Source organism: Betta splendens, chromosome 1 (assembly GCF_900634795.4).
Source record: "Betta splendens chromosome 1, fBetSpl5.4, whole genome shotgun sequence".
NCBI classification, from domain to species: domain Eukaryota; kingdom Metazoa; phylum Chordata; class Actinopteri; order Anabantiformes; family Osphronemidae; genus Betta; species Betta splendens.
This window is the reverse complement of record NC_040881.3, coordinates 4,923,933-4,936,139: the sequence shown is the minus strand read 5'-3', so window position 1 is coordinate 4,936,139 and position 12,207 is coordinate 4,923,933. Positions and strand designations below refer to the sequence as shown.

Below are 12,207 nucleotides of genomic sequence, written 5' to 3'. Positions count from 1 at the left end.
CATACTGAGCTCTACATATTAGCAGTTTATTCTAAGGCTGAGTCGTTAATTAGGCAAAGTGGAAGAGTGCCCAGGATTAAATAAGTCCCAGTCCAGTCATCAATTATTGAGTAATGTAGCTAAATAGTGTCCAACCCCCAATAACCATGTTAAATAGCCATAAACTTATTAAACAAAATATGCCATAAACTACTGCATTAAACCTGGAAATATACCAGTGCAGAAACTTAAAACCACCTCAAGTAAATCACATTACTTCAGAACTACTGAAATTGTAATTTTTTTTAATAATGGTTCAGACATTTACAGTTATTCTTAAACAAAATCTTAAAGGTTTAGTCTTAAACCAAGTAAAGCTGGACTTCTGCCACTTGTATGTAGTAGTCACAAAGAGGTAATTGGGAAAATGTATTACATTATGTACAGGAGCATTGATTTCAGGGGTTCCTACATCCAAGTCGAGATCTGCCTGCAATTAATACAGGGCTGTAAAATCAAAACAGTCACAGGTTTGAATCACTTTGATCTAGGTCAGTGGGATTCAGCATTGTCAAAGCAGTAGAGGCAAACTTTGGTTCAGGTAGTTAGTATCTTAATGGAATAATCGGACGTGTTGTTCCAAAAGGCCTTTGAAAAGCAATCAGGCTTCACAGGATCACCAGGGCATGCATGGGTCCGGGCAGTCACGGATAAATGACTCCAGTTTGCCTTCAGACACTTGCATCAGTGTTGTGTATGTGGTCAACTGACAGGCGAAAGACACAGTGGAGAAGAAAAAGTGCTATTTAAAGTATAATTATCCAACAAGCTTATATTTAAAAAAAAAGTACATGTAAAAGGTCTTACCTTATTTAACACTGGTTTGGTTGAGAGCACATCATACATGGTCTTTACAGAGATGTTCTAAAAAAAATTAAAAAAGGAAGAGGTGAGATGAAGGTGCCTTGGCACTTTGGATAATGTGGGAGTATACTGTGTCAGCAGCTGAGGTGAAAGGTCACATGACTGTACTGACGTCCGTACAGGAAGTGTGACATGAGCACTCACCGCCTGTGTGGTCTGGTTCATACACTTCATGGCAGGAGTCCTGCGATCGTCCAGGAAAAAGGGCTCCTTCCAGTGGTCGTAGTTTGTCTCCAGGACGTACCATCGGCCTTGTTTCAGGTCAATCCTGAGAGATAAACAAAGCACCGCATGTCACATGCAGCTGTGCTGAGTAACTGGTTTGTCAGACACAAATCAGGTGATGCAAAACAAAGTCTGTCACCAGCTCCAAGTTGCACAACTGGTCACTGTTTCACAACATAAGCACAAGATAATCTGTTGAGTGGCTTCATGTACATAACCTTAACTACGTCTCTATGTACAATAATGCACATGTTCTGTACTGTTGAACGTGAACAGTCTCATCCCAGGACTTACTCCAGGATATTAATGCTGAGCTCTCTGGACCTGGTGATGACGCAGCCCTGGCCCGAATGGTTTCCTCCCAGGATGAAATACGCTGGAGCCAGCAGCTTGGTCTGAGCCAGGAGTTTCTTGGCCTCCTCATAGCTGATAATGAGAGAGATGCATTTTTGGAAAAAGAGACATTATCACACGATGAGCAGAGACAAACCACAAATCTGGAAGTCTGCCTTATTGATGCTCTTTTAAAATAACAGCATAAAATCCACTGAATTCAGTTTTGTAACAATTTAATTACTTATTTCACCAAAAAATGCTTCAACATTTAAATTTACTTATGTGGAAAGGATTAGTGTTTCTGCACTGAATTACACCAAATGTACCATAGGAAACGTGTAGTGTCTTCTTTTTTTTATCCATTTATATTATAGCTAAAACTAATTTATATACTAAAACGTTGTACTGTCTATTCTACTACATTTACTTACTACTTTGGAGACAGATATTCAATGATAAATAAAATCAACTAATGCAGTACACCACAAAACTCCTCCAGCTGTGTATTGTCTAACTCAAATTCGACATGAGCCTCATCAATCTAAAATAGATTGATAAGGATCATGTCGAATTTGAGTTAATCAATCTAAACAATCTTGTTTAGATTGATTAACAAAGTACTTAAAATTAAACTTAGTAAACACACATAGATAGGAGTGGAAAATATATATTAAAAAAAATACCTGCTGGCCTTTTCTAACACAGAGCGAGTGAGGAAACTCATCCACATTCCATCCCTCTGTCCCAGGATCCACTCCAGAATTCCTGCATGTGGCCACAAACGTTAAACGTGTTGCAGCCTGGTCTCTAATACCTCATGTTATGAACACAGCTCAGTCAAACTCACCAATGTATCCTCCATTGAGGCTGAAGCGCTCATTCATAGTCAGACTAAATGTGTGCTAAAAATGAAAAACACACAAAGAAATCTAATTGATTATCACGTGGGAATGTGGACAATGTTTAAACAATTCACTTCGAATGTCTTATGTGTTTCTATTCAATAACGCACGGGTTTGATGCCAGTCAGCATGCCAACGTATCCAGCAAAGTTTGTGGACTTGAAGACCGTCTGGTTTTTTCTCTGGAAGTCGAGGTTGACCACCAGAGGCTTCAGCTTCTCAGCAATGATCCAGGATTTGTTTTTCACATCCCAGCTGTAAAGGCAGACAACCTGCTCTCATGAGATGTCATTTCACCAGATTAAAGTCGATACAAAAACTGGAGGGTTCTTACCCCAAAAATAAACCGAAATCCAGATTCCTGCCATGATAAAGGGTCCCTGCAGGATGAGACAGACAAAAACATTCAAATGCTTATCACATATTGTTTTCTATCATAACACTCGAGGCTCTCCACTCACCTTTACTGTCTTGTGCAACAATCGATGTGCACACAGTGAACACCTCATAGAAGATGTTGAACAAGACAACTTCCCCTAAAATAGAAAAACATAAATGCATGTCCAACTAAAAAAAAAGGATATTTTCACAAAGAGCTGCTGCCTGTACAGTAAGAGTTGTGTTTCTCACCAAGAGGAACCCCTGAAACCGTGGCAATGCCTTTAATTTCCTCACCGAACGGGCTGGGGAGCGTGTCCACCATTAAAGGCTGGGGAACGATACAAGACATCAGTCACGTAAGCCTTCAACATAATAAAAATCAGTTTAGTGGGGAAGCAACTCACCAGTGTAATGTCAACCAGCTCTATCAGCTTTCCACTGGGCACAAAAGCATTAGCTAAATCTTTGATGGCCTGAATCATGTTGACGAGCTTAAAAAGAAACAGTTTATATTTGATGGACATCTAATATTAATATTTATCAACATGTTTCTTAGTAGGACTTATTACATCTGTCTTCTTGGCAGTGATCACAGCCGTCCATCTCTTGCTGGGCGGCAGGTCCAGGTCCACTGTGTACCAGCTGACCGCTCCTCTGAACCTGATCACAAAGCAAAAAACACTTTTACATTACATTTGGCACATCGCAATTTAAGGACTTTTAAGAAACAGCATTCTGCAGACTTTATTCCGTATCATAGGTCAAAATAGGTCAAAAAACCTCCACTCCCCCATTGATCTTATGTCTTTGGTGTTTACGAAGCAGTTAGTGTTTAACAATGATCCACATCTTTCAAAGTCCACGTCCCCAGTTTGAAACTTGGACGTATTGCACCACATCTCTACACTAAAATACACATTTATCACTTCTTGTTATAATTAAGAGCAGATGTCTGATTTGTATTAATACAATATGGATAACGCACAGGAAATTTGCTCACAAATCACAGAACTGTGACCTCAAAAGGTGAATAAAAAAATCATAGTAGTAATCATTATAATTAAGGCTCATCAAGAGCCATATTTCACCCTGAGGCTTCATGAGCGGCGTGGAAGCAAGTGTCATGCTATTGTTTGAATTGCTGATTTACAAGAAACAAGTGAAGGCAGCACAAGCTACTGGGCCTGTGTTGTCGGTCACATGCTGTTTATAATAAACATATTATTATGGTTATATATTATTACTTACGTGGGGCCGTTTGGCGGATACATGTCTGTCCGACAGTCTTCTGTGTACTACAAGCAAATACAAACAGAAGCAATGAACCAGAGAGTTTACGGTTCTGACTTCGGTAACACAACAACTGACTCATTACTGGCACGAAGAGCAGTGATTGAGCAGAAACGTCTCTTACTGGTGGTATAAACTGCGCCGCGGAGACGGACAGTAAAGCCGCCACAGCCAGAGAAACCCACGGAGCCATTTTCGGAGGATTTCAGGCAAACAACAACATAGAACAGCGCTGGGTCGTTTTATAAGGCGAAGTTTACTGCGGAAGCTGCTACTGTTTATCTCGTGATGGCGGCTCACTGTTATTAAACGAAGGGGGGCGGAGGTGCCGAAAAAGAAATAAAACAGTTCGAGCAAATGATAAAAACAACATGAACACGTTACACTGTACAAAGGAAATGCGTAATATAACAAATATATTTTCATTCCGTTACCAAAAAGCGGATATTTTGTCCAAATAATTATTATTTAAATTTTTGCCACCCCTTCGAAGCTCACTCCTCGCGCAGTGGTTGCGTCAATGCGGAAGCGGGAAATAACGACAGCGTCGGGGTTCAACTTGCTTCTTACTGAGACACCTGCTGTTTCTGTTCAGGTTCTACATGAGCTCCCTCACTTTACATGTGGGTTTGTGGCTTGTTAAATAACATCTCACATCTGCTTGTACTTTACTGTACTGTTTTATGCTGCGTTACATTAGTCCTTTATTATTTAACTGCTAAAGTGGCAGTAGCAACTGCAGATGATAATTACCACCAATTGGACCTAAACTTGATACATTTACATAAAACTTATCTTATAAAATGTATAGATATTTCTGAAAAGTTCTATTTTCCACTAAATAATCGTCAATCATGTTAATCATGTTTACAGATCTTGTGACCATTTAGAGGAAATGCACTATATTTAAAACGACTGGACTAAAATACAGAAGTGCAAATTAACCTAGTTTGCAAAAATAGTCCCCAATAGTCATCTTGATAACTCTTATAACTCATAATAAGATTTTAAAAGGTATTTATTTATTATTTGTTTAAGATACAGAAACCATACACCCACACACAAGAATATTTGGCATTCTGGCATTTCTTTGTTTGGGTCTTGTTCTTACTGGGTAAATCTTAAAAATGTAAGAAGTAAGTCAGAAATACTAGTTTGATCATGTTATGTTTATTCAAAAATACGAAACATAAACAACATAAAACATCAGATTAAAAAGAAAGGTGTTTCTTTAAAAATCAAGACATTTACAAAGACGTGGCAGTCGCCTGCAGAGTTGAGTCGTTACTTGCAGTACCTGTCTGCTTTCATTTTGCTTCTCCTGTAATGAAAAGAAGTGGATGGCACATTACATTCAGTCTGCTCCCTCCAATTAAAGAATTCACACCACAAGCTGTGTCAGTTGTGCAGCTCCTGTCACGTTTATACAGTTATTAGGACAAACCAAGCATAACGATCTCTAACGAGTGATTTAACTGTACATAAATACCTGTCAAGCAGTTCTTCGTGAAACTTCCCATCCATTCTGGCTTTCTTTAGCGAGTTGGGGTCGCCCTCATTAATCCTGAGCCGCCGATCTTGAAAACTCTGAAACTTTTTCCTGTAAATCACACAGCAAGAATGCGTGAAGACAAATGATTCACCGCTCATACACACAACCTCCTATTTCAGAAATCTTCATAACTCGCACTTGTCTTTTGAAAGCTCCCGTTGAGGCTTTAAGACACTAATCCAGATAATGGGTCTAAGTTTTAACTAAGGCACAGTTTATAAATGTTGACAGTGGGACAAAATACAAACAGGCTCAATGGTTAATCCTAACCGCTACAAACCAAAATCTACAACTATGCTATTTAGATTTATTTATTTATTCAGCAACAGCAAGATGTTTCACTTGGGGATTAAAGTGGAGCTTGATAATTAAAGCAAAACATTTCAAATGAGGCAAAATTGTACATGTGTCTACCATTATTCTAATTAAGAACATGACAGTATGATACTTTTTTTCCATTACAATGTGCATGAACATCTGAAAATAATTGGTACCTTCAATGTAAACTATCCTAATGTATTAAAATGGGAAGACAATGCTATAAACAACCCAGCTATCATATCAGAACCCTCTGTGATATTTAGTTTCTTCCTGCTCTCCCTGTGTTTTATAATTCCTGAACTGCACTCCATCCTGAAAAGCAGTTCAGACGCTAAACACTCCATCAAGACACAGGCTCAAGGGCAACCATTATCAACATGTCAACATGATGAGTCCATTTCCCCAGCATTCATTTAAAACAAATAATAGAGAGGGAACACAAGGCAAAGCATGCCAAGCAAAAAACAGCTCCAGACATATTGCCTGGAACTTAATAGGCCACAGTCAGGCCATATATAACACTCTTGCAGCATCTGAAGGTAAAATGTGGTTGCTTGCTTCCCCATCCTGCTCCTAACAGCACACCATCAATTGCATGTTAACAGCATGGGACTGATGAGACGCCGGCTCAAATGTGTGAGCTCCCACCTCAGGATGCGATTTTGTTGTCAAAATCCTCTCAGTGCAGATGGACACAATCTGAGCGTAATGGGAAGGAAATCACTGTTTTCCCACCTCAATCAGCAGAAAGCGTTCTAGCAGTAATTTCAGAAAAGACTGCAGCGTTTTATATACTGTAAAAAGTCACATTCTGCCCAAACATAGGTGTAATTATTGTGACAATAGCATACACAACACATATGTAATAAGCCTTTACGTACTTGAATGTGGTGCACAATGATGAACGTTGTTTTAAATGCAGACACAATAGGTTTGGGTTTGTTTGTGATTGGACGTCTTGTGTTAAAGCAGTGAAGTTATTCACAGTTGAGGTTACTTACACATAACTGAGCTCACAGGACTTCACGTTGCCCCTGTCCTCTTCTGCAATGTCATCTTTACTCTTGACCTCTCGTTCTGCATTTGATCTGATCTGTTTATGATTCAGAAGGAAAAAAAATGAAACTGAAGAAGCTGTGCATTAAATATCACTACCTTGAACCCCACAAAGTGAAGGTCACACATTTTGGCCCTTTCTAACGCCGGAGTCAAATCCCCGCAGAGACTGCATGCTTAAAGCGGAAGGATTAGCATGCAACCTTGTGGAAGAACACAATTTACACATCACCTTCACCATCTCACCATCCCCTGCTTTCTTGATGTTGGCCACGATGTCCCCACTGTCACTGTAGGAGATGAAACAGCTATTTGCTGCCAGGAGAGCCATTTTGCCCTAAGGCGGAACAGAAAGAAAAGAGAAGAGGAGGCAGTAGATTAGACAGAATTGCAGTGGGATTGGTTGTTGTGACAGGCATGAAGGGTTGCCTGATGTTTGATACTAAAGAGTCCCAAGGTTGTGCTGGGCAGGTTATTTATAGGATCAACACAGCATCAAGGCAACTAACGCTCTACAGTGATGAGGCGGATGCCTTGGGAATAATGAATTAGTTGTTCATGACCACAGTTAAATTTTATCTCTCATGGGTTAAACTCCAATCAGGCATGAGATGAGCAGTGAAAGGCAAGAGGAGCAGTACAAGAGCAGTACCGTTTTATAGGATATGACAAAGTTGCAAAAAGAGTAGAGGTCTAGTACTGCCTGTCTAGTACAGGCATTTACATAACAATGTAAAATGTAATATAATGTTAAAATATGAAGATTTACTGACATTCTGGAAAACTGGTTCCCACTGTTCCCTGGCTCCAATGGCATCAGAGCGCCCCACCACCAAACCCTCAGAGTTTATACCCAGGTACTTTCCATATCCAGACTTTAAGGCTATGCTGCAAACAGCGAAACAGACAACAAATTAAATTCTACAATATGTCATAAAATCATATCTAACATTCATACAAAATTGAATTGGGCGTAACTACAGAGGCATTGAATTTTAGCAACATTATTACAGCAAAAGTCTGAAAGTAGCAAAATAAGACGCCACAAAGCAACACCTTCATTTAATGCAGATACAACACTAAACAACATGAACTAATACTTAATATTTAATGCACAAGATAACAAATTTGTTGTTGAAGAATTATTTGTGGAATCAAATACAATGTGCGATTTGTCTTTGTATACTCACCGAGAATCTGAGAGCTTTACGGCAGTAAACTGTTCTGGAGGGTCTGGTCCTTCATCAGCTGAAACATATGCAAAGTTGTAAAAGCCTGGCTGAATATTCTATGATGGAGGAGTCATATTTACTCCCGTTGGTGTTTAGATCTCTGGTTCTTAATTAATATGCTATTAATGAGCTTTTGTGACAAACAAACAGAAAAGGCAGTATTAAATCACTTACTGTCAAAATCGTGTGCAAGATTTTAAAAGTGCTTAATTTCCTCTTACACTGACTTTATCCTTGAGACCTGCTTCATGCTTTACTTATGCATCCTTGTAATTAATAATGTAAAACCCCTGGCTGTGCAGTGATGTGCTAATTTGCGTCCAGTTCACCAGCAGAGACACATTTAGAAAAGGACAAAAAAAACATTGCATACCATTTCATTTCTCTCCTGCATTCCCAATGATTTCATGAGACTGTGACTTGCCTGTGATCAGGCTAGTTTCTGACTTTTACAATAAATCAAACCTCATTGGATTTTTTTTTCATTTAATTTTTGAATTAAGGAGGGAAGCATTAATAAAGCAGAGGTAAAATGTGCCATAAGCTGCTTATTCAAAGGTCTGATCACCACTGGAATATGTCAGACTGTGACCCTTTGAATTTTTGAAAAGAGAATTATCATGTTTGCTGACTGAGTTTTCTAAATAGCAGCATCATTCACGGTCCAGTGCTTTGCAAAAAACCCAGCTAAAAGAGAAACCCTCTTGACTCTCTGTACTGCCAGCTCACATCCTCTTTCATCTTCTGCAAAATGAGCTTATGTGCATATAGAGGATGACATACTAAGAAAACTAGGATGTCTCAATGTCACATTCATTTTCCCTGGTATTGCGCTCTCTCAAGGTAGACTGTTTTAATAAGCACCACTCCATCAAAAATGCCTGAAAGCAGGAGTGAGTGCTTCCTTTCCCCTCTACTCAAACCCCGTTCAGCCTTTTCCTGATTTATCACATAACTACCCAACTGCTTGATAGATTGAAGGCAAACCCCACTTCATCCCCTTATATCTACAGCCCATAGTAAATGTAACTTTGACTAAGTTATATGCTAATTAAAATATACAAATTTGTGCATGTACTGCCTGTTTCAGGTCCTTTCATAACATATATACCGTCCGCTATTCCAATACATTAAGCTACAAAATGCATGGATGTATACCTTCACAATTTTCTGTACAATTCATACCTTTAACATTTCCTAGTCCAGACTTCCACAAAGAAGCCCTAATCTATATATTTCCTGTTGCATGACACATGCATGCAAGCTGCAACTTGACTAATTGGGCAATGCAAATCCAAACCTGTAAAGCACATTCTACTGATCATAGACTCTTGTCAAGCTGACTGCAGGTGAGGCCTTTCCATTTTTTTGGTAAATCACCTCTAGTAGGCTGCTACACACCTGCTCTTGGTGTAATCTTTGCTATTTGGTTTATCCACAGCTAACAGTGAATTAACTGAAAACACAATAAAACCAGAGACGCTAACACCTCTTAAACATTTCACCTCTTACCTTTGTGTGGTGCACCGAGTGTGAAGAGCCCAGTATCCAGGGCACTGATGTACGAGTTGTTCTGCATCTCTATGGCAACTGTACCAGTAATTTCCCCAAAGCCACTGACTGACCACCAACCACCTGGTGAGCAGAGAGTACTACATTACGCTACATTTGCACATTGCACTGCTAAGTGCTAGAACCAGTAACCCCACCCCTGTGGAGTAAACTCTACATATAAAACATGAGCCTTAGTCACCTGTAGGCACCTCACAGATACCAGCAATATAATCACTGTTTAAATGCACTAATTGTATAATACCTATATTTAGAGGAACAGCAGAAACACACATACCCACAATGTCAAGTTTATGTTCATCTCCTGCTTTTCCATTTTTATCTTTGTGCTTCTTCTTTTTCCTGTATAAAAAAAAATGACATTCATGACTAAAACATGTCTTCATTTTAAATTAGAACAAGCCCAAACTCACCCAAAACTTAGTTGAACAGTTCTAAGCTCTTAACAAGTAACAATGCAATGAAATAATTTTATTATCAGTGAGAATGCTCATTTCTGAACATGAGAATCTGATTTATCAATTAAAATGATTGCTTTATTAATAAATTAATTAAAAGAAAAAGAAACTACCTAGTTGCACCAGAAATATTAGGAATTTAAAATCTATGCTAAATGGTATGTAAATAATGTGTTTACGTTAATGGATTACATTTCTTCTTTTTATTTTATTTATTAACATAACTGCATGGGTAGATATCGCATTTAGTGTTTGGAACATTCTACTTGTTAAATTGTTACAAGTTAACTCGAAAAATAAAATAAATTATAAAATAGTTAACTGGTTACCGAGCTTGAATCCTGAATATCAACAGAAACAGGAATGCGGCTATGTAAGGAGAAGCTAAATAGCTGTTAGCTGTAAACAAAACATCCGGCTAAGCTTCTGCAAAATGTTTTATTTGTCATTTTGTTGTTGTCGCTGAAATGTTTAACATGTTTAGTTGCTACACAAAAAAGATCAACACACAGCGACGCTAACGTAGCTACATAAAACAACGCTTAAAATAGCGTAACGTTAGCCTCTGTTAGCTTAGTTTAAGCTAGGACATACATAACTAATGCACGTAGACACCGTATTTATTATAAATCGCGGTAGAGAACAGCACCACAAGTTGAACCAACTCACCCTTTGTTTTGACCCTTCAAAACTAGCTTAGTTGATTTCACACGTGAATATTCAGCCATTTCTTTAGCGAGTGTTCACAAATAGGATACACAAACTTGTATTGAGCATCTACGGCGGCCGAGGAGGGTCAAACACAGAGCGTCTACAACTTCTATAGAGCCTCATTCATTCAGCTTGCGCTCCAATACAAAATATACAAACACAACATAAACAGGGCTTCGTGTCTGGGAGAGTTAACAGCAAAGTTCTTCTGCAAGTCTTTATAGTTTGAAACTAATTTGGAATGACGGTTTTTATTCCACACTACCACCACAGATTATAAAATGTCCTCATTTTCCCTAAAACTGAATACATTTTTTTCAAATGTCAGTTTTAATCATAGCATGTCATAACTCCTGTAATTTCCTTTTCAGGGATTCAGGTTAAGCTCTAAAGGAGGTGTGTTCATCTTTTACGCCCTGCCCCACATTTAAAAAAGGCAGAAACTGACCTGGATGGTGTCCTAATATAACGTTTTATGATAATGTTGCCTCATTACACAGGAATGACCCAATCTGATGTCTGGGGCAGGAGGCTATAAATCATTGGTGATGTCAAGAAGTAAAATAAATTAGACAGTGGGTGGTCCTGTCTGTCCACTGCGGAAACCCACCTGGTAAGAACTCCAGAACAAGCAAATTGGACCGGGCTGTAGAAAAATCAGCCAGACATAACTCCAGCACAAAATAGGTCTCAACTGATGCAGGAGAGAAAGTATCATAAAGCCCCAGTCAGAGTCCTTGTGTTGCTGCTCTTGAGGGAATGTTGAAGTGTGGAAGATTTATCTGGTGGGAAAGGCCTCGTAACCTTTAAGGAAGTTTTCCAGGGGGGGTTTCAGAAGTCATGAATCAACATTTTACACGGACCTGTCCTTGAGCTCTTTTTGCCATTCCTCAAATTCAGTGGCTCTTTGACAGCAATCCCTGTTGTTGATGGGATTAAACAGTCATAACTTGTACTGAGAGCTGAGTGGTTAAGCCTATAAGTACTAAAAAGAGCTGAAGGAAGACAGCTTCAGGAAAAATGGTAGCACACCATAGCACAGGTTATTATTGAAAGGTCAGCACGGTTACATTTACACCAGCTTTGACAGGTTGCCTTTAAATGAATAGTTAAGAAAGAAGTGTTAGTTTTGTATTTATGTTAGTTGTTTTAGTGTTAATGGTCTGTATTCACCATTTCAATAGGGGGATGCAGTTTCCAATTGAAATACATGTCCGTTCTCATTACTCTTAGAAATACGATCCTGTTTTTAATTATTACTCTTCAAA

General features: G+C 38.8%; 2 protein-coding genes across 2 annotated transcripts; both read right to left on the bottom strand.

Moving 5' to 3' along the window:
- Positions 1-267: 267 nt before the first annotated feature.
- On the bottom strand, positions 268-4,345 carry asah1b (N-acylsphingosine amidohydrolase (acid ceramidase) 1b). The gene is made up of 14 exons (XM_029156472.3): positions 4,162-4,345; positions 3,996-4,042; positions 3,317-3,407; positions 3,152-3,238; positions 2,997-3,075; positions 2,828-2,902; positions 2,701-2,746; positions 2,477-2,621; positions 2,312-2,366; positions 2,148-2,229; positions 1,423-1,554; positions 1,048-1,171; positions 847-903; positions 268-745 (listed from the first exon to the last, which is right to left on the bottom strand). Exons 1-14 carry the CDS (start codon positions 4,228-4,230, stop codon positions 656-658), a joined length of 1,179 nt encoding a protein of 392 aa, XP_029012305.1. The 5' UTR covers positions 4,231-4,345; the 3' UTR covers positions 268-655.
- Positions 4,346-5,185: 840 nt separating this feature from the next.
- On the bottom strand, positions 5,186-11,055 carry frg1 (FSHD region gene 1). The gene is made up of 9 exons (XM_029159784.3): positions 10,898-11,055; positions 10,048-10,112; positions 9,711-9,833; positions 8,157-8,214; positions 7,740-7,854; positions 7,199-7,303; positions 6,912-7,003; positions 5,527-5,637; positions 5,186-5,358 (listed from the first exon to the last, which is right to left on the bottom strand). The coding sequence occupies exons 1-9, from the start codon at positions 10,954-10,956 to the stop codon at positions 5,322-5,324; spliced, it is 765 nt and encodes a 254-aa protein (XP_029015617.1). The 5' UTR covers positions 10,957-11,055; the 3' UTR covers positions 5,186-5,321.
- Positions 11,056-12,207: the final 1,152 nt, after the last annotated feature.